The sequence below is a fragment of the Typopeltis vanoorti genome, chromosome 16 (genome assembly GCF_054136105.1).
Source record: "Typopeltis vanoorti isolate ZY-2024b chromosome 16, IOZ_Tvanoo_1.0, whole genome shotgun sequence".
NCBI classification, from domain to species: Eukaryota; Metazoa; Arthropoda; class Arachnida; order Uropygi; family Thelyphonidae; genus Typopeltis; species Typopeltis vanoorti.
Window position 1 is genome coordinate 88,102,117 of NC_143564.1, and position 26,793 is coordinate 88,128,909.

A 26,793-nucleotide genomic window follows, 5' to 3' on the forward strand; every position below is an offset into this window, starting at 1 on the left:
GAAGACGGAAAAATGTAAACACTGAAGAGGGAAGAAGAAAATACAAAGTATTAAATAATGAATTGAGATGAGAAACTGATAAAGCAAGAGAGGAATGGTTAAAAACAGAATGTAAAGAAACTGAAGAAATGGAAAAAAGGGGGCAATATGATAAAATGTTTGAAAAAGCAAAAGAAATTACAAATATTAAAAAAGCATAAAAAATCTGCCATTAGAAGATAAGCAAGGAAAACTGATTTATGATATTGAAATACAGGGTGAAAGATGGAAAAAATATATCGAAGAACTTTACGCAAAAAATGAAAGACCAACAAAAATTGAATTGCAAGAGCAAAATGAAATCTCAACATAAGAAAGAGGTCCTGAAATACTAAAGAGAGAAGTAGAAACAGCAATTAAGGAATTAAAAAGTGGAAAGATGGAAGGAGTGAATGGAATACCTAGTGAAATCCTAAAACAACTGGAGAACAAAGGTATAACAGAAACATGGAAACTCTGCAACCTCATTTACAAAACAGGAGTATGGCCTAAAGATTTCACAGAGAGTATTCTCATACCAATTGAAAAGAAAAGCAATCCTGCTAAGTGCAGTGACTCCAGAACTATAAGCATACTCTCACATGCCTCCAAAGTACTGCTAAGAATATTAAATCAAAGGTTGTATAATAGAGTGGAGTATTTTCTGGGGGATGATCAATTTGGATTTAGAAAAGACAGAGGAACCAGAGATGCAATTGGAGTAATGAGGACCATTTGCAAAAGGAATATAGAAGTAAATAAAGAAGTTTATATTTGTTTCATCGACCTTGAAAAAGCATTTGACATGGTGAAATGGGAAAATCTGATGGAAATATTACGTAAAATAGGTTTAGACTGGAGAGACTGAAGGTTAATAGCTGAATTATATATGAATCAGATGGCCATAATAAAGACAAAAGTAGGAAAAACTAAAAAATGTGTGATTGGCAGAGGTGTAAGACAGGGATGCTGCCTGTCACCGACGCTCTTCAATATATTTGCAGAAGAAATGATAAAAGAAGCATTTTATAAAGAGGAAAGAGGAATCACTACTGGAGGAAGAACAATACAAAATATTAGATTTGCAGATGATCAAGCAATATTAGTTAATACCGAAGATGAACTACAGCACCTAATGCAAAAATTTGAAAATATATGCAAGAAATATGGTATGAAAATTAACGCAAAGAAAACAAAAGTGATGAGAGTCTCCAGGAAACCAGGAAGTATCAAGGTGATGATGAATGGAGAAAGTGTAGAACAAGTGAGACAATACAAATACCGTGGTAGTATAATACAAGAAAATGGAAAATGAGACAGAAATAAAAGAAAGAATTAACAAAGGAAAATATGCCATTTATAGGAAGCAAAATGTATTTATTAATAAAATGAATAAAAATCTAAAGAAAAGGCTTATTAAGTGCTATATTTGGAGTATGACCTTATATGGGTCAGAAACATAGACAATTTAGGAAGAAAGAAGCTAAAATGTTGGAGGCACTTGAAATGTGGTTATGGAGAAGAATGGAGAAAATAAAGTGAACTGAAAAAATCGCCAATGAAGAAGTATTACAAAGAGTTGAAGAAGAAAGCATAACTGGATAGGACATGTATTAAGAGGAGACAGTCCACTGAAAAGAATGATAGAAGGGAAAATTGAAGGAAAGCGACCAAGAGGAAGAAGACGACTAACGATGCTTGATGATATACATTAAAAACTAATTTTAATGCTTCTGATATGTCATCTCAGTCACTGAGAAATCTTCAGGGATTAAAATAACTCTTGTGTTACAAGAGTTATTTTAATCAAATACAACAATGTTTCAATACTAATTGAAACATGTGGATGACTCTAAAGTCCTATCTAGGTGGTGCGCCCTATATGGACATTTGTAAGTGGCCTAGGATGTAAAGTGAGACCTGTGATAATTAATGTTTCCCAAATTTTGGTAAGTTTTCTGCAACCATATTTAAATTCAGTTGATTTCTCAGTGTTGCCACAGATTCTAAAAACAGTCTTTCTTTTTTGAATTTACTATGGTGGAGCATAGTTGTTTTTCTCCAGGAGATCCTGTGGATTTAATCCAAAAATGGTCTGCAAGGCCAGATTGACCATTGTTGTGATTGCAGCGGCACTCAGAAATCAACCGAATTTAAATAAATACAGTTGCATAGAACACCACCATTGGTCTTTACAATTAGAGCTCTCCACGATACTCAACCCTGAACTTTGATCCATTCTCTCGGACATCTCAGAAGCTTCTGCACAGAAAGAATTCCAAAAATAAAAAAGAAGCACATGAAAAAGTATAACAACCTATGTAAATCTAAACCACAACTGCAAATTCAACTGCTCCAGACAGTAGTGAATCTATCTTCAAAAAGGATCAACAAAGATGCCGTGAGTGCCCTAAGCCCCGGCCACAATTTTTCCGTCACACCAAAGAAGTGCCATTGCTATACATAATGTACAACATTCAACGTGCAATCTGTAATTTATTTTCGGGCCAACTCGCTGCTCTCAGAAAGTTATGAAAAGAAAAAAGTATCATCATCACCAGAGCAGATAAGGGTAATGCCACAGTCTTCCTTAATGCTATGAAATATAATCAAACAATTAATATTATTCTCAGAGATTGTGCTATCTATCCCTAGAGCACAATCCCACAAAAACCCAAGTTAAAAAATTAAAAAAAATTACTTAAAAAGTATCCTCCTGGCTGCCAGACATTACAAAAAAACTCAAACCTTTCGATCCCCCCCCCCCCCCCCCCCCCCCGCACATATATGGTTTACCTAAAATCCACAAACCTAATTTCCCCTAAGACCTATAGTAGATGCCACTCAGGCACCTACTATTGTCATGCTACAAATTGTCAAAGCAGCTGGCTGACTCTCTTACACTCCCCACTGAACTTACCACATCGTATATAAAAAAACTCTACCTATTTTAAAACCTTGATTGAAATTCTAACTTTAAATAATACAGATAAATTGGTAAGCTTTGACATCACTTCACTGTTTTACCAATATTCCTTTAAATGACACTTAACTTAACACTCTTAAAAAAAAGTTTTTCTTTCTGATATCTTAGATTTCTTTTCCCATCAATTCTGGTTATTCTTATTGGAAGAACAAAATTTACAAACAGAGGGAACCGCTATGGGTTCTCACTCCCTCACACCAATATTTACTTGGAAAATTTTGAAAAACAAGCCATAGATTCAGCCCCTCTCTAAGATATGTAGATGTGTGTGGCCCAGACACATTAGACTCCATCCTCAAGCATTTCAATAGTCTACATCCAAGTATCCAGGTTATGATGAAAAAGGAAAATAACAATAGTTTACCCTTCCTAGACACCTTAGTAACACGCCTTCCTAATGGTAACCTTTCCTTCACTGTATATAGAAAACCCTCACACAGGCATATACATTCACAAACTCTCCCACCACCATCCCTCTCAACAATATGGAATTATTAAAACTCTAACCAACAGAGCCCACAATCTTTGTTCCAGTGGAACCTCCTTTTCAAACGAACTCAACCACATACACAATACCTTCCTTTCCAATGGCTACAGTGATTACAGAATTAAAAAAACAATCAGTTCCTCCCCCATTCCCCAGACATCCCTTCAGAAAGATTTCAGAAATGCCATCACCATCCCTTACATCTGTGGCACATCAAAAAAATAGCCAGGTCCTTAAAAAAGTACACCTCTACACAGCTTTTAACTGTCACAATAAACTTGCTACCCTTATCTGTTCCAACAAAGATCAACTCACTCCTCTCTCAGTGCCTGGAGTATATAAAGTACTCTGTTCCTGCAAGCTGGCTTACTTTGGACAGACAGGTAGATCAGCAACTATCCATTTAGAAGAACACAAATCATACATCTGCAATCATGACTATGGTCAATCTGGCCTTGCAGACCATGTTTTGGATGAAACCCACAGGATCTTCTGGAGAAAAAACTCCTATGTTCCAACATAGTAAATTCAAAAAAAAGAAAGACTTTATTTAAATTAAGGGGATATTAAATCCCACATTGTTTTAAAACCGAAAACGAAACTCAAAGATCGGAATCAAAGAGTTTCATGCCGAATATAGTAACTATAAACGTATCGGCGACTAGTAGTGTAAGCTAAAGCATGTAGTACAAACTAGGGCAACTCATTGTAAAGGTGGAGAAAGTTCTGATCGCTATTCCTAGTATTTCCAATAATGTAAAATCCATCTCCTAGGAGATGTATGATGTTATACATTATGGTGGGAGGGCACTACCCAGACCGGTTTTGATCTTTATTGAGATCTCATCAGTGAGTAGCTAGACCAAAGTATAATACCAAGAGTATAGCGAAAAGAACTTATATACTCTGCTATACGAGTTGTCAAAAAGGTGCACCAATAAATTATTTAAAGTAAAGTGCCAATAGGCTTCATTTCGGCGATGTAAAAACATTATTTAAATTAAGGGGATATAAAATTCCACATTGTTTTAAAACCAAATAAGAAACTCAAAGATCAGAATCAAAGAGTTTCATGCTGAATATAGTAACTATAAACATATCGGCGACTACTAGCATAAGCTAAAGCAAATAGTACAAACTAGGGCAATTTGTTGCAAAGGTGGAGAAAGTTCTGATTGCTATTCCTAATATTTTCCATAATGTAAAACCCATCTCCTAGGAGATGTATGATGTTATACATTATGGTGGGAGGTCACTACCCAGACTGGTTTCAATCTTTATTGAGATCTCATCAGTGAGTAGCTAGACCAAAGTATAATACCAAGGGTATAGCGAAAAGAACTTATATACTCTATTATACGAGTTGTCAAAAAGGTGCACCCATAAATTATTTAAAGTAAAGAGCCAATGGGCTTCATTTCAGTGATGTAAAAACATTATTTAAAGGGGATATTAAATCCCACATTGTTTTAAAATCGAATAAGAAACTCAAAGATCGGAATCAAAGAGATGAGATCTCAATAAAGATCGAAACCGGTCTGGGTAGTGACCTCCTACCATAATGTATAACATCATACATCTCCTATGAGATGGGTTTTACATAATGGAAAATACTAGGAATAGCGATCAGAACCTTCTCCACCTTTGCAACAAGTTGCCCTAGTTTGTACTATGTGCTTTAGCTTACGCTAGAAGTTGCCGATACATTTATAGTTATTATATTCGGCATGAAACTCTTCGATTCCAATCTTTGAGTTTCTTATTCAGTTTTAAAACAATGTGGGATTTAATATCCCCTTAATTTAAATAATGTTTTTACATTGCCGAAATGAAGCCTCTTTACTTTAAATAAAAGAAAGATTGTTTTTAGAATCTGTGGTGGCATTCAGAAATCAACCAAATTTAAAATAAATATGGTTGCATAAATATATAATAATAATAATAAATCTTCCCAAAATTTGGGAAACATTAATTATCACAGATCCTACTTTACATCCTAGGCCATCTACATTGAGGGCACACCACCTAAATAGTACTTTAGAGTCACCCACATGTTTCACTTAGTATTGTGCTGTATTTGAGCATGTTACAAAAGTTATTTGTAATACCTGAAGATGTCTCAGTGACGGATATGAAATATTGGAAGCATTAAAATAGTTTTTAATCCTTTTCTAGTGCAGTAAATATTCCATTAAAACTCCGCCACAATGATTTGAGGGTACTGGTAGATAGGTAGTTGAAGTTCAAAGGGCATACTGCAAAAGTAGCCAATGCAGCTTCAAGGGTTTCTTGGTTGCTGAAGAACATGATGACAAACAGAGATGGTGGGAAATCAAACATTGACAACATAATATTTCTGTATGGCAGGAACCACACAATAACAGAAGAAATGGTGGAAACTGTAGGAAATAGAATAAACAAATTGACAGTAAATGGAAAAAATCTCAGCAAGAGGGAGAAAGCAAATGGCATGAAACTGTACAATGACAACAAAACACAAAGGATTGGGATATCAAACATATATAAAAAAAAATACAATAAGATGAAAAAATACAAATACAAACAATAATGGGAAACATCATAAAGAACCAGAAGAGAATAAAAAATTATGAAAATGAAAATACAGAATTAATGTTGAAATTTCAAAATGTTAAATTAGCTTCAATTAATGTCACTTATCTGGATCTTCATTATTACTATTATTACAGGCAACTCCAGGGAGCCATTAGACTTATAGAGGGAGGCCCCAAATCATATTCATCACAACTATTCGGCATTCATACAGTATCTATCATACCTCGCCTTAAACTCATTCACTGTCACAGCATCCACCACAGACTCAGGGAGCGCATTCCACTCATTCACTACTCTAAAAGTAAAGAACCCAGCTCTAACACCTTTATTTCACACTTTTGCCCAGTTTCCATGGATGTCCCCTAGTCCTCCCACAACCAGCCCTGTTCTCAAAAATATCTTCTGAATTAATTTTATAGAAACCCTTCAGTAATTTGAATGTCTCAATCATATCTCCCCTCCTCCGCCTATCAACCAATTTTTGCAACCCACAAATCCTCAACCTGTTCTCATAAGGTTCATTCCACAGACCTGCTATCATCTTGGTTGCTTGCTTCTGGATCCTCTCCAACTCCTCCCCATCAAGAAGAAACCTAGGTGACCAAATCTGGGCACAGTAGTCAAGATGGGGTCTTATCAAGGCTTGATACAGAGGAACAATAACCTGCTTGTCTCTGCTTGTCAACGTATTCTTCAGCAACCAAGTGATTTGATGAGCTGATTTGGCCACTTTTGCAATGTGTCCCCTAAATTTCAATTCCTTATCCACCAACACTCCTAAATCTCGTGCCTCATCAATTTCCTGGAGCTGGGTTCCACCAATGCAGTAAACTGCCACCAATCTTTTCACCCCAAAATGCATAACCTTACATTTTGCCACATTAAATTGACATCCAATCTCCTTAGCCCAAATCTCCAATCTATCCAAATCATCCTGCAAAATTTCGATGTCATCTGCATTCACTATTGCCCTACCCAACTTCGCATCATCTGCAAACAAATGAACTGTTCCTCTCAGATCCTTTCCTATATCATTAATGAACAAATTAAACAGCAATGGTTCAAGAACAGATCCTTGTGGCACACCACTAGTCACAGGCCGTCTTGTGGACTCTACTGCTGAGTAAACCACTCTCTGATATCTCTCCGTCAACCACCCGCCTATCCATCTCACCAACCCTATGTCCATTCCCATATGCTGCAATTTACTGATTAGAATTCCATGTGGTATCCTGTCAAAGGCCTTAGCAAGGTCCAGTAGAATCACTGTAAACCCATTACCCTTATCCAGTTCAGCCATCACTGTGTTATAATATGTGAGCAAGTTACTGAGGCATGACCTACCCTTCACAAAACCATGCTGTCCCCTATACAGTAACCCATTTTCTTCTATCCATCTTGTATTTTCCTCTTGACTATTTTCTCTAAGACCTTAATAATGATTCCTGTTATGCTGATTGGCCGGTAATTTTCAACAGCAGCCTTGGAACCACCTTTGTGCAGCGAAACTATTTTTCCCTCTTTCCATCCCCTTGGGACTGACCCAGACCCGAGGTTCAAATTAAACAAAATGGGCAAGGGCACTGACAATTCTTTAGCCGCTTCATGTACGACACGAGCTGGTATACCATCCAATCCCACAGATGTATTGACATTGAGGTTCTGCAATAGACTAGTTACCTCTACTTCATTCATCACAATTCCAGTATAAGCTGTTGGTTCTTCCATTCCTGCAAAGTCACCACCTGGATGATATACTCTTGCAAAGTGCTCGCTCAGTAATTCCACAATATTGACTGATTCGGTTACGTCCCTACCCTCAGCATTTTTTAAGATCATTCTACCATGAGCATTTTTCCTTTTACTTGCAACATATTGAAAAAACTGTTTGGGATTCTCTTTAGCCTGCATGGCCAATTTTCGTTTGTAATCTGCTTTTGCTTTTCTTACCACCCTTGTTACCATCCTGGCCTGAGCTTTATACTGTTCCTGCGCCTGATGGTCACCTTTCTCCTTAAATTCCCTCCACAATTGTTTCTTTTTTTGCAGCTCAAGCTTAATAGTGTTATTCATCCATTTAACCCCTACTTGATTTATTATTCGGACTCTTGGTATACAGTCAACCATTGCCTCCTGCAAACAGTTCTTAACCACCTCCCATGCACTATCAACATCCAGCCCTTGCAGTTTTACATGTCATGGCACTGAGCCAAGCACACACCTAAGCTTGTCATACTTACCAGCTCGATAATTCCACATGTACCCGGTCTTAATTGTAAATTCTACTCCTTTAGCCACCTCCCAAGTCATGATCTTATGGTCACTCACCAATTGGTGGCAACATGGTCATGTTCGTTACAGCCACATTCTCAGTTGCAATTACAAGGTCCAGCACTCTCTGCCCCCTGGTATTTTCCACTACATGTTCCCGTAGATAGTTGTCCCTTAATAACCGCATAAAATCAAATTCTTTCCTCCCATGTGTCCTCTCTTTCCAGTCAATGTTACCATAATTGAAATCACCCATAATAATTACCCTCTTTCCACTCATTTCGTCTATTTGCCTATGCATACTATCCCCACCATCTATTCCATCACCTGGTCTATAGCAGCACCCAATAGTATATTTTGTTCTGCTAGATTCTATCTCACACCAAACAGCCTCAAATATGCTCTTTTCTCTATCCTGCAATTCAACTTCTATACTCCTTGGCTGCAGCTCATCAGCTATCATCAATAACACTCCTCCCTTTTTATTCACCCTGTCACTCCTGGACACGCTATACCCGTCGCATTCAATCCCACTAGCGTTATCATCTTCTGTCAGCCATGTTTCACTAATATCAACAACCTGTGGCCCTGGAAGTGCCAACCATGGCCAAAAACTCTTCCTTCTTGTTCCTAATACTCCTGGCATTAGTGTACATGAATTGCAGAAGCCCATTTGTCCTATCCCTACTTTGATGCCTTATACTAACTATCCCATTCTGATTTGTTGTCCTTCGTACTTGCTCGGGCATAATATACTCATTCATACACTCAACTGCCTCCCTAAAGTCTGCATATCTACCCCCCCCCATCTTAATAAATCTAGTTTCCCTGAGTCTGTACATCCACTTCCACATCATTCATCAACACTTTTTCAAGTCTCCATACACCAACTCCATTCAAATGTAACCCATCCATCTTATATAAGTCCTTTCGCCCATCGAACTCATTCCACACATCCACAAATTCTACACCCCTCTCCATGCATAACCCATGCATAAAGTCATTGGCAATTATGGACCTCCTTCTAAACACTACGCTGTCATACCGTGGTAAGATATTCACCATCCTAACTCTCTCACTCTTCTCTTTTGCTACCTCAAATAATTCCCTCATATCCTCTATCATTTCCATTTTGTCCTCTTTCAAATCATTTGTTCCTGCCACGATTATCATCTCTTTCACCCTCTGTTTTTGCAGTCGAATAGATTCGCTGACGTCCTTTATGTTCGCACCCGGCTGGTACGACTTCGTTAAACTCTCAACTATTACACCTCTGAATAGCGAATCCCCATACAGCACTCGTTTCCTTCATTTTATTGACATTTACGAACATTCTATTATTTGCCGTCACAGACTTTCGGCGGTTGTCGGTACGTTCAGCACACATTTTTCCATACGCTCCAGTTGCCTTTTAGCTCTGTGCATCGCACCGTTCAAACAAGCAATTTCACTACTCGCATTTATCTCACCATTTTCATTATCAATCAAATCATCCATTCGTTCTGTATTTCTACCTTCATTTACACTTTCAACGACGCTCTCACACCTATCTGGCACTACCACGCAATTCTCTAGAACACCGCCATTTTCTACATTCTGACTCTCATTAACGATATCACTCTCGCCACATGAAACATGCTTGAAATCCTCATTCTCTTTACACTTTCTGCACATATTAACTCCACTATCACTTTCTAACCAGACTCCCACCACTCTTCGCAAGGCATACATCTCACAGACAGCACATTGCATAAATTCGTTTACATCAAAACACTTAAACAAACATGCCGACCTGGTCGCCATTTTTTTCTTTATCGGTACCATATGTACGCTATCTTATCTTAAAATTAATAATAAAAATAACAGAAAACACGCAAAAATTGCACAGACACACCAAGAAACAAAAAGCACACAATACTACTTAAAATTCTAGTAAAATTTCTAATGTTAACACAAAATACTACTAATCTTTTCAGGAGCTCTCGACAAGCCGACGATCTAATCAGTGCGACACCAAGCAACGACTATGAAATAGATATTAGCAGACAGAACCATTAAAATCAAAATAAAAAGAATTATGAACTAGATATTAGCAGACAGAACCATTAAAATCAAAAATTTAGAATAAAAAATATAAAAACATAAAATTTATTTACTGAAAAACATCTTACTTTTTTTTACCTTATGGATAAAGAATCTTTTAAACACAAAATGAGCTGTTACTCACACAAACTTTATTTTAATTAAACTCTGAATTAAAAAATACTGTATATTGTGGCATATTTCTTTACTTTGTTAAAAGTTTTTCTACTTGGTTATATTATAAATTAAAGATGCTAAGCAATACAAAGTGATAGCAAGGTTAAAGTAATGCAGAAGTCATATTTCCATATGCAAGTAGCCAAAAGGTGTCACACCTTATTACTAAAATACTCTGGACTAGAGATAGATGTAAACCAAGATAACAAAGTGACTCAACATATATCAACATCTATCTCTAATCCAGAGTATTTTAGTAATAAGGTGTGACACTTTCTGGCTACTTGTATAGGGAAATATGGCTTCTGCATTATTTCGAAGTTGGTATCACTATTGTGTCTGGCTCCCACTGATCAGACCTCAATAAAGGTTGAAACTGATATGGATAGTGGCCCTTCCCATAATGCAGAGCATTATACATGTTTGTAAGGGTATGCACATTGTATTATGAGATACTACGGCAATTGATGTGAAGTCATTAGTCTCTATACACAAGTTTTCTGGTCACGAAGTTACACTTGTTTACACTTCAATAACGGAAGAAACCAAGAATATAAATTCCTGTCATCTTTAATTTATATTTCTTTAATTTGCACTTCAAAGAAAACAGTATCTATTTATTAGATGACCATTATTAGGTTTCTGTCCAAATAGGAAGTTGACTTGTATCATACTGGCGGTGACAATTCAATCACTTTTCTCCTTCCCATAAGAGGAATAATACAGAATAATATTCATCCCTAGTGTCTCCCCCCACCTCTTTGTAATTGGAGGTGAACAATTATAAAGTTGAATGACTGCTGAAGTTTTCAGGTTATTTATTTTCAATTTTAACAGTAACGACTTATTTAGTTTCTTATGAAGATTATAGGTAAGTTACATTAATTTAATATAACATTTCAAAATTTAAATGTTAATTTTGGATTTTCATAATTACGTATTCTCTGTTCTTTCTTATATATCTCCCATTATTGCAAGAATTTGTACTTTTCCATGTTTTTGTGTGGTGTGCATTATGTTTTTGACAGTCATTTGTGTTCTATCAATATCTATATCCTACCACTTCCTTTGTTTCATGGGAATGGAAAGGAAATCCATTTTTTTCTTTCTACATCTGCTATAGCAAACATTATGCTATGACAACTACTGCTCTGGTCCCTAGGGACTATAGTATCTAATGTATTGCTGAATAATTAGAACAATATTTCTTTAAAAACTTAAACCATTTTAAATGCACAAACTCTTTAACCTTCTTTTCTTAAACTACAATTTTCTAAAATTTGGAAAAGATAACTGTACCAGATAATTGTAGTAAATTTTAAAGATATCAGTGTGAAGATTTAATCAGAATTCAGTACATTATTTTACCCTCACATTCATAATGCTGTTCACGTTCAATATATACATAACTCAAATTCCATCAATAATTTCATGAAGTATAATAAATTTAGTTTAATCCTTTATCCAAGTGTGAGCAAACAAAGTTTGCACCTGAAAGTATCTTCAGGACTGGGGTAAGGTGGTACAACACTGGACAACACTTTGCAAAGGTGGAGCAAGCTAACATCACTCCTATCTCAGTATCTCCCATAATGCAAAACACATCTCCTTGCAGATATGTATAATGTTATGCATTAAGGGAAGGGCCACTACCCTCCTTAACACATCTCCTTGCAGATATGCTCTCTACCCAGACTAGTTTCGACCTTTATTGAGGTCTCTTCAGTGGGAGCCAAGCCCAGAAGTAGAGATACCAGGAAGAAGTATTAGGAAGGTCATCTCTATCTATAGGAGTTGCCAAACGGTGTGCCACCTTTTTATTAAATTACTCTGGATTTAGAGAAAGATGTTGAAAGTTTATTTTTCACTTGGTTAGACTATAATAAATTTAGTTTAATCCTTTATCCAAGTGTGAGTAAACAGAGTTTGCACCTGAAAGTATCTTCAGGACTGGGGTAAGGTGGTACAACACCGGGCAACTCATTGCAAAGGTGGAGTAAGCTACCAACACTCCTATCTCAGTATCTCCCACAATGCAAAACACATCTCCTTGCAGACATGTATAATGTTATGCATTAAGGGAAGGGCCACTATGCAGACTAGTTTCGACCTTTATTGGGGTGTCTTCAGTGGGAGCCAGGCCCAAGTGGAGATACCAAGCAGAAGCATTAGCAAGGTCAGGCGCAAACTTGGATAAAGGATTAAACTAAATTTATTATAGTCTAACCAAGTGAAAAATAAACTTTCAATTTCATGAAGTATTTACTGAAATAATTTTATGAAGTAACTAACTATACCTGTCGGTCTCATATGGAGGTAGAGGGTTTTCTCACCCAGAAACTCGGGTTTTTCATCCCTGAAAACAGGAAAACCAGCCCCACCGTCATGAATACTTACAATAATGTGGAATAGAGTAGAGTCCTCACCACATTCTCCTTACACCCATAGTCAACCATGAGTCACATGATGGTAGTCAACTGCATGGACAGAGACAACACATGATGATGATGAACTATATCTGATACCCATAGCAAATATTAAAAGATGTCTGTCAGCTTTTTCAATATTTCAAGTATTTAATATCATAAATCAAATACAGGAACTTGTAAAAATTTGGATCTAAAATAATTATTTTATGAACAAATTATTTAGCTCAGCTCAAATCATTCATGTCCTGTGAAAAATCTCTTAGTGGTCTGGATGAAGGCAAACATTTTTAAAACTTGTCCTATATCATTAAGATTACTTTTCTTAATCACTTAAATGATATGACAATTTTTTAATCATTAAGTAACAGATAATAACTCACACTGTTTCTTGGAATGAGTGACTAAGAGTTATGGCAATGATGCCTACACCAAGTGCTACAGAGAATCACAGATTACTCTTGTTGGGCCATATTTGACCTACAGAAGGAGTAGGTGTTCATGATTATTTCGAGTTGTACAGCAATTTGTATAGCTATGAATAATTAATTTGTACAAATTGTCAAATTTTTAATTTTTTTTTTTCCCTGCAAAAATGCACAATAATAAATTACATGTGCCAAAGCACAAGGCTTTACTCATGCAAATTAATGCACTAATTACTTACTTTAAGGTCACCCAATAAGCATGTGGATAGATCTTTGGATTCAAGTGATTTTACATAGTCTCTGTAGGAAGACATACGGTTATCTTGTATTCGACTTGCCTTTAAAAAATAAAGTAGTAGATATCCTAACCTTGGCTGGTGAGAACCCATTTCTGTAAGAATAGTTAATAAAGGTTGCCTACTTGGATCCTCTTCTGGTGTTTGGCATAAGTTTCTGCAAGAAGAATAAATTTTTGCTATAAATATATTAAAAAGTGGATTATAAATGCATTTTTAGAATGTGCCCTAAGTAAAACAACTTCTAGAACCAATAAAAAAAAAAGTGAACACGTGAATGGACAAAGTTTAAATAAACCATGCTCCAGAGACCAGCCCAACTTTTAAAGTATTCTGGCAAGCAATTAGCAAGGAGACAATAGCTACAACAAAAATTTCACCTACTTCATTCCCAAAGTGAGACTATAACTTCTATCTTGCCTAAAGCAAGTGGTCACTATATTTATCAACATATAGCAATATTATGCTCTAGATTTTGCACCCATTTGACTGTATGTGAGGAGGGGATGACTTGCATGTGTGCATGTGTTTGTAATAGACATGAAAGGACATTAATATTATCGTTTCTTTCATGCTTACAGAGTGATCAGAATACATTATGGAAAATTATGGAGACAACTACCGTGTTAGAGCAAAACTTTAGTTTAATATAAACCAAAATGAACACTCGACTTTCAACCTTCATATCAAGGTCATCATCTGGAGCATACACATATATACAGAGAAACAAGCTGCACTACAATCTACATGGTTTGCTAAAGTTACTGATCACCGTTTGCTAAAGTTATTAATTATAATATATAATTAATATTATATATTATAATTACAATTTAATATATTGTATAAATCATCATCTACTATGACAGTACTACAGGATTAAGTTTATCAGCATCCAAATATCATCCTAATATCAAATTCCTAATATGTATCAAAGGATGTACAGAATAATTAGGATAGTGCTACATGAAAAAGTTACGCTGCTAACTTCCAATCAATAATTTTCCTCCAAATTAATCTGTTATCTGTCAATACTCCAATATCATCAGATCTTATATTTCTGTCTTTTGAGGCACTTTTTATTGTATCAAAACTTGCCATTTTCACTAAAAACTGTGCCTAAATAGCTGAAATATTTTACATATTCTATAGGCTTGCCATTCAGAATACTGCTGAAATTTTCTGTGCTGCTGCCCATTTTCATAGTTTTGGTCTTTTTATTGCTGATTTTCATGCAAAATTTGTTATAGCTGTTATTAAATTTAGTTACAGAATCCTGGAGACCTGCACTAGATGTGTTTAAGAGTACAACATCTGCATAAAGCAAAGAACTAAGTTTGACATGTCCAATTCTAATATCAACCCTAATACCACCTTTTTTCATAATGTGATCCATATACATGATGAAGAAGAGCGAAAATAATGTGCATCCTTGTCTTATTCCTGATTTTACATCAAACCATTACACACACACACAGACATATATACATCTTGCTTTCAGCTCAATTCTTTCTATACCTATTATATAAATAAATCTCATGATACACAAACACAACTGTTTCAAAAATTATACAAATTATATATATATTTCCCCCCCATATATATATATATATATATATATATATATTTTTTTTTTTTTAATCACAGTAGTGACTAAAGCATAATCCAGCAAGCTGATTAGGAATTTCAGATTGTTGGATGGAAAGGGAGTTGAAGTTCAGCTAGCGCACTGTAAAAGTGACAGGGTACATAGGTTTACTTGGTTATTAACCCGGGGTTAGTAAGTTGGGGTGTCACAGACCCCAAAGATATAGAAAGAAATAACTGTGACACCCCATCTTACTAACGTCGGGTTAATAAACATGCTAACAAATAGAGATAAAGAAATTATTATTCTTTATAAAGCTTGATAACAGTCACGTAGCATCTGGATTACTATGCATGACATGATAACCTGTGTTTCTTGAGGAATAAGGAAGTAGTGGTGAGGATCAATAGGTGAGTGATCAACATAGTAGTAGGTCTTGTAATGCTGATGACCATAAATCAAAGATTTGTGGATTGAAGAAACAAATTGCTAAATAGAATTCTAGGATTCTCTAACTAAACTGAATACCAGCTGTAACAAAAGTACAAATTCTCTTCAATCAAGATAACGAGTAAGAGTGTAGTTATTAAGGGCATCAGGACTAAATTTTTTTATTTAGAAAGCAATATGGATTGCAGAGTCTGTTGTATGCTCTGTTGTTTTATGTATTCGAGGATAGGTATAATAGGTATTGTGTGGGCCTCCCATAATGAGTATTCAGAATGCATGGAGATTTGCCGTGCATTCTGAATACAATAACATTTTGCCATATAATAACAGCGTACTTTCCTTTACTGTAATGCAGTAAAAAACTGCCTCTCCCCCTAACTTTCAAAATACCTAAGTAATTATGGAAATGATTTGAGGATCACTTTTAAAAAAGAGAGTGGTTTACATGCATAACTCAGAAAAGATGAGTAAATTACTAAGCTTAGTCATGACCTACCTGTCACTCCCCACTCCCTGCCACAGCATTGTTCATATTAACTCACCTGTGAATTCTATATTTGACCAACTTTTCCAATACTTTTACTCTTGATATGCTGATTGGTCTATGATTTGCTACCACAGAGTGTCCTTTAGGTGATGGAACTATTTTCCATGATCCCTTGGGATTTTACCAGAGCTGTGACTTAAGCAGCCTAGTTAGAGGTAATATCAATTCCTTTACACATTCTCATAATATGCAAATTGATATCCTACCTAATTCCATGGTCATCTTTGCATTGAAATTCTGCAATACCTTAAGTATTTCCAATTCATCAACCTTCATTTTCACATCAATTCCTGTTACAGCAATATCTTCGCTTGAATAACAATCTCTTGGAAAGTGGTCACTCAGTAACCCAAATATCAGCACTCATTATTTATCCTTCAATATTCTTTCTCCCTTTTACTTGCTACATAGCAAGAGAACTGTTCAGAATTTCATTTGAGGTACACCTTGTCCTCATTAGCTTAGTGATCGCTTTTCTCCATATATATCCCCCCCCCCACAGCTCCTGCTTAATGATAACATTCACCCATCGAAATCCTACCTGATTTATCCTCTTGTCCTTTAGACACCACCTGCCCATTTCCCATGACTACTGATATCCTTCTCTTGTATATTCTTATGCAATGGAACTGCTTCAAGCTGCCTTCACAGCCTGTTATAATCACCTGTCCATCAGTTCCACATATACCCCTTACTAATTGAAAATTTCAGGTATGGCAACTTCCTGTTTTGGAGAGATCTTCTGATCCTATGACCAAAGCTAGCAATTTCAAACCAATCTTCTATATCACATGTTGTGTCATGTTAATTATCTATTAATATGTGAAAAAATTCCTTTTTTCTTTTTACTGGTATGTGATTTTCTCCTTCTAATCTATTTCCCTGTATATGAAGGTTTTTTTTTTTTTAAAATAGGACAATTAAGTGTTGTAATACTATTGTCAGAACAACTATTTTCATGCCCACTTCAGTAAATGAAAGAAAGATGTTTTTCAGCAAACTTCAAGAAATTTGATGAGAAAAAAGTTTCCTTCAGAAGAACAAAGACAATGATTTAATATACTGGATTATATCTATTGTGTGTGTGTTCAGAAGTATTTATTATGAATGAAAAAGCCAAGGGATGACAAAAAACAGAGTATACTATTCTATTTATTCTTTAAATAGCATGGTGAGTTTTGTCTTCCTTTCATCACATACATAAAAATGCAGAAGGTAAAAAATCAGAGGAAAACACTAAACATTACAGGAATATAAATGTCATTATATTAAAAGTGGCTGCTCTAATTTGGAGAAATTCAGATCTAACTGCATGGTTGAGCATGTGAGCATGATAGTGATCTTGAGTTTAGCTTAGTTGAATAGCAGAGGATTAATAATCTAATAGGTGTTGTAGTTAAGATTTACATTAAGGTGCACAAGACTAAGAATAATTTCTGAATAATTTTAAGTCCATCGTAGCATGCATATGGATATCCAGTCTATCCCATTTCAATGGGTGTGTGATGGATTGGTCATCATCAAGATCAGCAGAGTTCAGAATGTGACTGGATAGAGATGAGGCCTTGGATCCACTAAGTGATATTTCTAACATGTTCTTCAAAACAAAGTTCTACTTTTTTTTTCCTCTCTGTAATAAAGAACGTTGCAATCACACAAAGGCTATGGTTATATGTTGGATAAAGCAAGGATCACTGTTTGGTTAGGGAAGCAAATCTGTTATGGATCTCACATTTCTTGAGAATTTTTACTAAGTTCGTTGTAATGGAACTGATGTATACGAGGTATGACAAAAGTATGGTGAATGTTAGAATTCAAGAAAGTTAATTTAGTCTCATGTCCTTGAGAATAGTCTTCTGACTTTCCACACACTTGTCCCAACATTCAAGCCACTTTTTGAATGCCACTTTCTGGGGGGGTCATCTTTCTTTAATTCTTTTAGACACGTTGTCATGGCCACTTTAGTTTCTTGCATTGATGCAAAACACTTTCCCTTCAATGTTGATTTCAACTTTAGAATGAGTCAGTAATCACAGGTGCTAAATCAGGTGAATATGGTGGATGCAGGCAGACAGTAATTTTTTATTCCCATGATGAGTCTCCTGACTCCATGGAGAGGCTGTAAATAATAATAATAATATAGTTCCATATAAGTTTTAAAAGAGGTATACCACGAGTAAACATATCGATACAAATTAATAACGGAAAAAACTCACATACAAAGATTATTTAATAGTATTTAATAATATAATTTTCGCCTGTGTGTCACAGGCATCTTCAGTACATTAAACTCAAATTAAACAATAACTGACAATTCCAAAAAGCACCACCTATAGTTCCACATATGATGTAACATGAAACTATTTGGCCACTTCTATGATCTTTTTTGATTAACATCGTTCTGCAAATGTTCTGGTACTTCTTTATAACAGAGAACAAACTCCACCAGCACAATCCCCCTCCATACTAAAAAGACAATCAACAGGACGTTGACAATGGATTTTGACTGGTACACAATCTTCAGCTGAGATATGTTGGGTGTTTTCCATTGTTAATTGTGAATACTGGTCTCAAGATCATAACTGTACACCCAAGATTTGTCTCCTGTTATGAATTTTTGGAAAATGTTCAGATCTGAAGTCATACAATCAAGCAAATCCAATGAAATCACCATTATTCACAATCACTGCTTTCCATTTTCAAAACAATGATGGAAACAAACAAGAACTGTATTTACAACTAAACAAGCAAACTGATAAACTTCAAACTCATCATGTGAATAACAGATATGAGATCACTTGTTTCCTCTCAGCTTTGTTCTCTCTCTGATAGATGTCAAGCACTACAGCTACATTCCCCCTACATTTGGATCACACAGTATATGGGAGAGAAGTACAACCTTTCATTTCATTATTATCTTGAACATGGCATGTAGGCAGATTGAATAATAGTTTTTTGAAGTCTTTTTTATGACAGTTATTTTTCTGATAAGTTATTACAAGAAACTTTAGTTCCTTTGTAATTTCTTCATCATCATTGATGAAATGCATAAATGGGTTCCCAATATTAAGATAATATCAAGTTTCTGTAGACAGTAAATGATGATGCTGAGCATGAAGGTATCTGTTTGTGTATGCGTTTTCTGTATATAGTAGAGATCTTCAGTTTGTTGAATGGGCAAGTCTAACATCCAGAAAAGGAGTAGAACCACTGACTTCTAACTGTGCAGTAAATTTTATTCTTGAATGTTAAGATAATTCAAGAATTCCTATAGTGTGTCTCTGGACAATGGCTCCACATCAAGAAAGCATCATTAATGTATTTCTTCTACAGTGTTAGTTTTAATGAAAGGTGTTAATGGCTTTCTCTTCAAAGGCTTCCAAAATCTGCCAGTACAGAAGACAGAGGGTTACTCATGGCCAATCTAAAGTACTGTAGATTATGTCCCTACATAACAAGTAGCTTGAATTTATACAATGTACCAAGAATATCATAACTTTCCTAGATAACTTCTCTTCTAAAAGAGCTTTAACTTATTCAGTATTGGAATGCTCACAAGTAATAGATTGATCTGGAGGAAAATTGTTAGTAGGAGATTAATAATAATGTAAACTGAATCATGTAGTGCTGTCATACTAACCTGAACACCCTGTGGGGATACGTATCTTGAACTTCATGATGAACTTCTTCAGTGTGAACATTAATGAAGAGAGAAGTGATAACAAAAATTGGCATAATTGAATCTCTTTAAAGATGCATGTACATTTGCCAGTCTGATTGGCTGAGTGGTTAGCATACCCACTCTCCAACCAACGGGCTGTGAGTTCAAATCCCATAGCCTGTTGATTGCACAAACATCTGTCCAAAAAAAATCTGCACAAAAACATTCAGAACCAATGCTAACAACATGGATTCCATGGTAGGATCACAATATGCAAGCCCCACATTACCTGAACCAACGTGCAGCATCTTTATTGGTGCAAAGAGTGTGTACAGTGGGATGTGGAAGCTTGAAAGTTGTGTACGGAGCAACGAATCATGTTACAACCTCTACTGAGCAGATGGATAGGTGTGGCAGATGCCTGGTGAACATCTCTTATCCAACTGCATAACCCCAACTATGAAATTTGGAGGTAGCAGTGTGATGGTTTGACCCTCTTTATCCTGGTTTGGCCTCTGTTTACAATGCCATGAACACTGAGCTCTGAGAGGTGTCTGAATATTCTGGACAATGCAATGCTTCCTACTCTGTGGCATTTCTGGAGAACTGACCATTGTATCTTTCAGCAAGATGACGATGCACAGTATCATAAGGCTGCTGTAACTATGTGATCTGTAGAAAATGTCACCACACATCACTGACCTCCACAGAGCCCTGATCTCAACTCTAATGAACATATGTGAGATGAACTGTATCGTCGAGTGAGGTCAAGATACATCCACCCCATAACAGTGTAGGACCTCATTACATGCCTACAGGAAGAATGGTCCAAAATTCCCATTGATTGCTATTGTACACTTGTGGAAAGTAAAACTGTAGGATTGCTGCAGTCATTGCAACAAAAGGAGGGTCTACATCTTATTAAGGTTGGCACCATGGTTGTTTGTTTCTCACACTAGGGTGTCTGTTGACTTCTTTTCAAGCAGTATATCTATATAATAAAAAATGAAATGTTCAGAATTCTTGGTACAGGAGGACTGCATGCGTGTGCACATGTGGGCGTGTGTTTAGAGTAAATATATATATTTTTAATGCCAGAGAATTAAAAAAAATTGTGTTGTGAATTCACAACACAATTGATCTTACAATGAATATTTTGCAAAATTCTGGTCAACTGATACAGCCATATTTGTTGTTGAGGATTGGAGCATGTTTTAATGATGGTGTTGATACCAAATACAGCCTCACTGACTTCTGTGTAGTACTATGGTTTTTTCTTATCTAAATCCATGTGAAAAGGTGTCCAAGGCAGGATCTGCTAGTCTCAACTTGTCATAATGAGGAGATTCTGGTATGGTTAACATGTAGTGATTGGTTTCATTGTGCATTTTTTATTTTAGATTATTTTATGAGGGAGAAATACATTTGGCATCGTGGTGCCAAATGTATTTCTTATTCTCCAAAGAGGATGTCAACAGATATTCCTTTCTCGACACAATTTTCTCACCACAGTAAGCCAAGCCACAAGTACAGGAAAGTGCATATACTGCTGGATGTGACAAAGGAGAGAGTTTGTTCTTAAGTGAATGGATGAGGGTTGCTAGTTTGATATATGATTAAAATGTATAGAGCTCGTGTTTTCTAAGCATTTGGAATATGATTTCATATGTGCCCTGAATTATAGGAGAATAGCAGTTTTGCTGGGGTCTTGTGTATTAGGGAAGGAAGGGAGATTGGGAGAGTTACAACAATTGGCTAAAACACATATATGAAGATGCATGTTGTTGGGCTGGATGATGTGATTATGCAAATATCTTCCAGCATATGTAGGCTTTCTATGAATAGAAACAGTTAATAAACCATTTGGATGGCATCTGACAAGCATATCTAGGAAGAGAAGACAGTTATTTCATTATTTTTTCCATTATGAAGTGGATTTTAGGAGGTTGGCAATTTTTTTTTTTTTTTTTTGAATTCAGCAATACTCTTAACAGGTTATATTACCAAACTTAAATTTATCGTACATGTAACATACTGTCCCCATACTTGGGCCTTCAAGTGGTATCTTAAAATATGCACTTCTGAAAAGAAGATGCATTAAATAATAATTTTCTTCTAATGATTTTAAAGCTATAGAAGATCATCCATAATTCTTGATTTATAATTCTTTACCCCCCCCTGCAAAAAAAAACCTTCATAAAGCATCATTCAGCTACTTTTTCAGAATATGATTATCTCCTCTCCAACTTGTCAAAACAACCTTGTTTTTCTTACAATTTACAGTGCAATAAGTTTTTATTATTATTATTTCTAATTTGCAATCCATCCATACCATACTGTATGTGCTATGATCCATCCATAACACATACATACTATAAGTTTAAAAAATCTTTGCATTAATAATAATATTAAAAAATGTGAACATATAAATAACAGAATTATACAGGGTGGTTCAAAATTCCTCATACAAACTTTGAGGGGAGGTAGAGAACATCAAAATCAACCATATTCATATAAGAAAGCATGACCATAAATGCCACCAGAAAGTGATAGGTGGCACTGTTTGCCAGTGCTCCAGGTGAGCAATTGGGGTTTCCTCATTCAAGCTTTCGATGTCGTACGAAGAACATGCATCATTTTACGAATGCTGAGATGACAGATATGCATCTCATTTACAGGTTAGCTGATGGCAATGGACGAGCCGCTGTACAAATGTATTGTGGGTACTCAAACAGACATGTACCACATCACCAAATGTTTGCACATTTGCATCAGAATTTATGTAACTATGGATCGTTTAGGGATCACAGGCATGATAGTGGGCAGCCATGATCAATGCGAAATCCCTCCATGGAAGAGGAGGTGTTGCATGTGATGGACAATAATCCAGAGACAAGCACACGTGCCGTTGCCTCTGCTATAGGAGTATCTCGATCCAGTGTATTGTGCATTTAGAACTCTGAGTCCTTACATCCATTTCATCTGCAATGGGTCCAGTTACTGATGGCCGAAGATTATCCTCAACGTGTGGAATTCGCGCAGTGGTTTCTGCAGAAAAGTGCCGTAGACCCGGATTTTCCAACTTGTATTTTGTTCATGGATGAAGCTTCATTTACCCGCAAAGGGGGTCTTCAATCACCACAATGCTAATGTGTGGGCCCATGAGAACCTACACACTGTGCAATCACATGCTTCACAACAATGCTTCGTCATTAATGTATGGGCGTCGCTGTTTAGTCGGCCCATACTGATTACCACCCCGACTGGACTCCCAGAAGTATCGGACCTTTCTGGAAGAAGTTCTGCTGCATTTACTGAACAATGTTCCAATGACTGTGCATCAGCAGATGTGGTTCCAACACGAGGGGCTCCAGACCACTTTGGCATTTCTGTGCATCAGTATTCGGATGGGTCCTATGGGGCTCGATGGATTGGGCGTGGTGGACCCATTGCATGACCCCTCACGCTCACCTGATTTATCGAGCATTGATTTCTTTCTGTAGGGGACCCTTAAAGCCATGGTGTACGAAATGCCTGTTGCCACTGACATGGACCTCATGGTAAGAATCACATTGCCACTGCTAATATCCCAGAAACTCCAGGTAATTTCGAAAATGTACGCCATTGAATGTGTTGTTGGTGTCAGGCATGCATCACTGCTAATGGTCGTAACTTTGAGCACCTGATGTGAAACCATATTATGTGTCCAACTACTATTGAACTGTTCAGTTACGCCTAATAAAGTTTTTTACACTACTTACTGCCTTGTGTTATTTCTGTATCTTTGTGTCCCTGTTAGTATCTTCCAGTGGCATTTCCAGTCATGCTTTCCTATGTGAATATGGTTGATTTTGAATGTTCTCTACCTCCCCTCAAAGTTTGTACATGAACTTTTGAACTACCCTGCATATCAAAAATAATTTCCCACTCACCTAAACATTACAAATAAAGGTGTCCCTATTGAGTCTTCTATAGACCTAAAAATAAAATGAAAAACATTTTATAGGAATAATTACAAAATTCATAATTTTTAAAATAAATATTGCAATAAAGTTACCAAAATTACAACATTATTTCTGTTCTCTAAGGTTTTTCTATGTGAACTAAGTCTAGAAACTGTAACCAAAAAATAAATGAATAAAAATAACATTCATATGGTTAATTTTCTTTCACTTAACAGAAAAGTGTTATATTCCAAGGGAAGAAGTTTTGCATCAAACAAGAAAAGAATTGGCCTCTAGTGTGCAGACAATGGGCAATATACAGTCTTTCCCTGAAAAGTCAATCTCACCTTCCTGTGGTGTTGCCTATTTCCACAAAAAGGGTTCTGGTGAACCAGTGAGTATTCCTACTATAAAGGGATAACCTTCCCAGTTAGAAGAAAATGCCAACTTGACCAGTAGGTGGTAGATAACCAATATCACAGACTTATTAGAAGCCTGAAGTGGTATGTCATGTTTGGTCTCTACAGCAGGGATTCTAGTTTCTGTTTCCCCTATCCCTTTTCACTGTGACTGACAATGTGACTGATACCCTTCAAGGTGAGGCCATACATACCTAGAGACCCATAACCACCTCCATTTTAAGGCTATATCAGTTAAAATAGTGGTGCTCACTCCAGTTGCCAATTAGTGTATAGGACTGAGCCTGTCAGTAATGAGTCAGGATGCTTCCCAATCAACTGGAGCATAATCCCATTGCCAAGTGTTCTGTCAGGTCATGCCTAGAGAGGGAGTCTGAGCAGTGGGAGGAATGCTGAGGCTGAATTATGGCAAGGAGACTGGTCATTCACTGTATGGATGCCACGTGCAATACTCTATCTCACTGCATGTCTCCACTCTCTCTCTCTCCTTCCAATTAACTACAAACAAACAATGTGAACCTTACAAATATTGACAGTGACAATGCACCAAACAGAAATCTCCCTCATAAAATAATTCCAATAAAAAATACACAATGAAACCAATCACTACATGTCAACCATGCCAGAATCTCCTCATTAAAAACTCACTTTCACATCCAATTCACTAACAATTGTGGCATTAACACCAATGTAAATGACATTTGCCATCACTAACAGTCATCCAAACCTGATCTCTTACACACTTCACAGAAATCCAAATAGCATCTGTATCCACTACTGTATACAATGTCCTACAATACCTACAATGTTCAAATTACACACTTCCCAATTCCTTTTGCTACAAAGGTGACACTAGTGCCTTTGTGAGATTAGAAAATGCATGGCAGAATAGTTAATTTATAATCCCCTTGGAAGTTTATTTTCCACTTGGTTAGACTATAATAAATTTAGTTTAATTCTTTATCCAAGTGTAAGCATACAAAGTTTGCACCTGAGGTACCTTCAGGACTGAGGCAACTCATAGTAAAGGTGGACCAAGCTCTTATCATTCCTTGTCTCAGTATCTCCCATAATTCAAAGCACATCTCCTTGCAGACATGTACACCTTTTGGCAACTCATATAGGTGAATGTGACCTCTCCATTGCTTCTGCCATAGTATCACCACTTCTGGGTCTGGCTCCCACTGACGAGACCTCAATAAAGGTCGAAACCAGTCTGGGTAGTGGCCCTTCCCTTAATGCATACATATCTGCAAGGATATGTGCTTTGCATTATGGGAGATATTGAGACAAGGAGTGATGAGAGTTTAGTCCACCTTTCCTATGAGTTGCCTCAGTCCTGAAGATACTTCAGGTGCAAACTTTGTTTGTTTACACTTACTTGGATAAAGGATTAAACTAAATTTATTATAGAATCCCCTTTCTTTCAACCTCCTAAGGTTCAAGGTTTCCTTACCTCACTTAGTAATATTCACCTGCTGCATTTGCCATTCTCAAAACTATGATAACTATTCATATCTCTTCACTCGAAACTCAACTATCTGCCATCCAGCCAGCCAAATAGTGAGGTTATCTTCCCAGGCAAACTTAACATCTATAATTTCAACTGGCTCCCTTTTTCCAACAAGCTAGACAAGAAGCAGAAATCTTTGTCATAAGTAATAATCTAATGCAAATTGTTCATCTACCAACGAGAATTCCTGATAATGCACTCCACTCTCCCAATACTCTGGATCTCTTTTTAACCATTTCTCCTTTCCAGATATGCCATAGAGTTCACCTTTCCTCTTGGCAACTCAGACCACAATCTTGTGCAAATTACCTCACTCTCAAAGAATGTACATCCAAAGGTGCCAAATCGAATCTCAGCTAATCTACTAATCGTTCCATGGTCTGACTATTGCTTCAGCTAATCCAACCCTAACCTGCTCCAGACGAGTCACAGAAATTATTTTCATATATGAAGGTCTCACCCATATTCTACTTAAAATCCCTATCTGCTTTCCAAACTCTGATTCAACAGAAAATGTATCAAAGTTGAAGAAAAAAATTCAGCTTACTGCAGGTGGCTCACATCAAATATTTCAGTTTCATACTCTACCTATACATAACAAAGGCATAAAAGTCAGCAGATTTAGCAGATCTAAATTTCATTTCATAACGGACAACACTAAAAAACTTGCCTCCTACCCAAATGGAAGGCATGCCATCTGGTCCCTGCAAAGGCCACGCGACACAACTTCTGCTCACCTGCACTTTTACCTCTCTCTCTCTCATTGTGATGACACCACTGTTATTTCAGCCAAAGAAAAAGCTGACCTCCTAGCATTACTCTTTTCCTCAAACTTCTGCACTGATGACCAAAGGAAATCACTTCCTACCATACTAAAATCTGAGAACTGTATGCCTCCTGTAGATTTTTGACAAAAAGATATTAGAATA

General features: G+C 36.4%; 1 protein-coding gene across 2 annotated transcripts in view; it reads right to left on the reverse strand.

The window, feature by feature from the left end:
• Positions 1 to 26,793, reverse strand: part of IntS3 (integrator complex subunit 3) — a 598,644-nt gene that overhangs the window by 170,822 nt on the left and 401,029 nt on the right. For both annotated transcript variants that reach the window (XM_090406089.1, XM_090406090.1), the window contains 2 exons: positions 23,921 to 23,965; positions 13,689 to 13,902 (listed from right to left, as the gene is read on the reverse strand). In XM_090406089.1, coding sequence (XP_090262215.1) covers positions 13,689 to 13,902; positions 23,921 to 23,965 — 259 coding nt within the window. The remainder of the gene's footprint in view (positions 1 to 13,688; positions 13,903 to 23,920; positions 23,966 to 26,793) is intronic.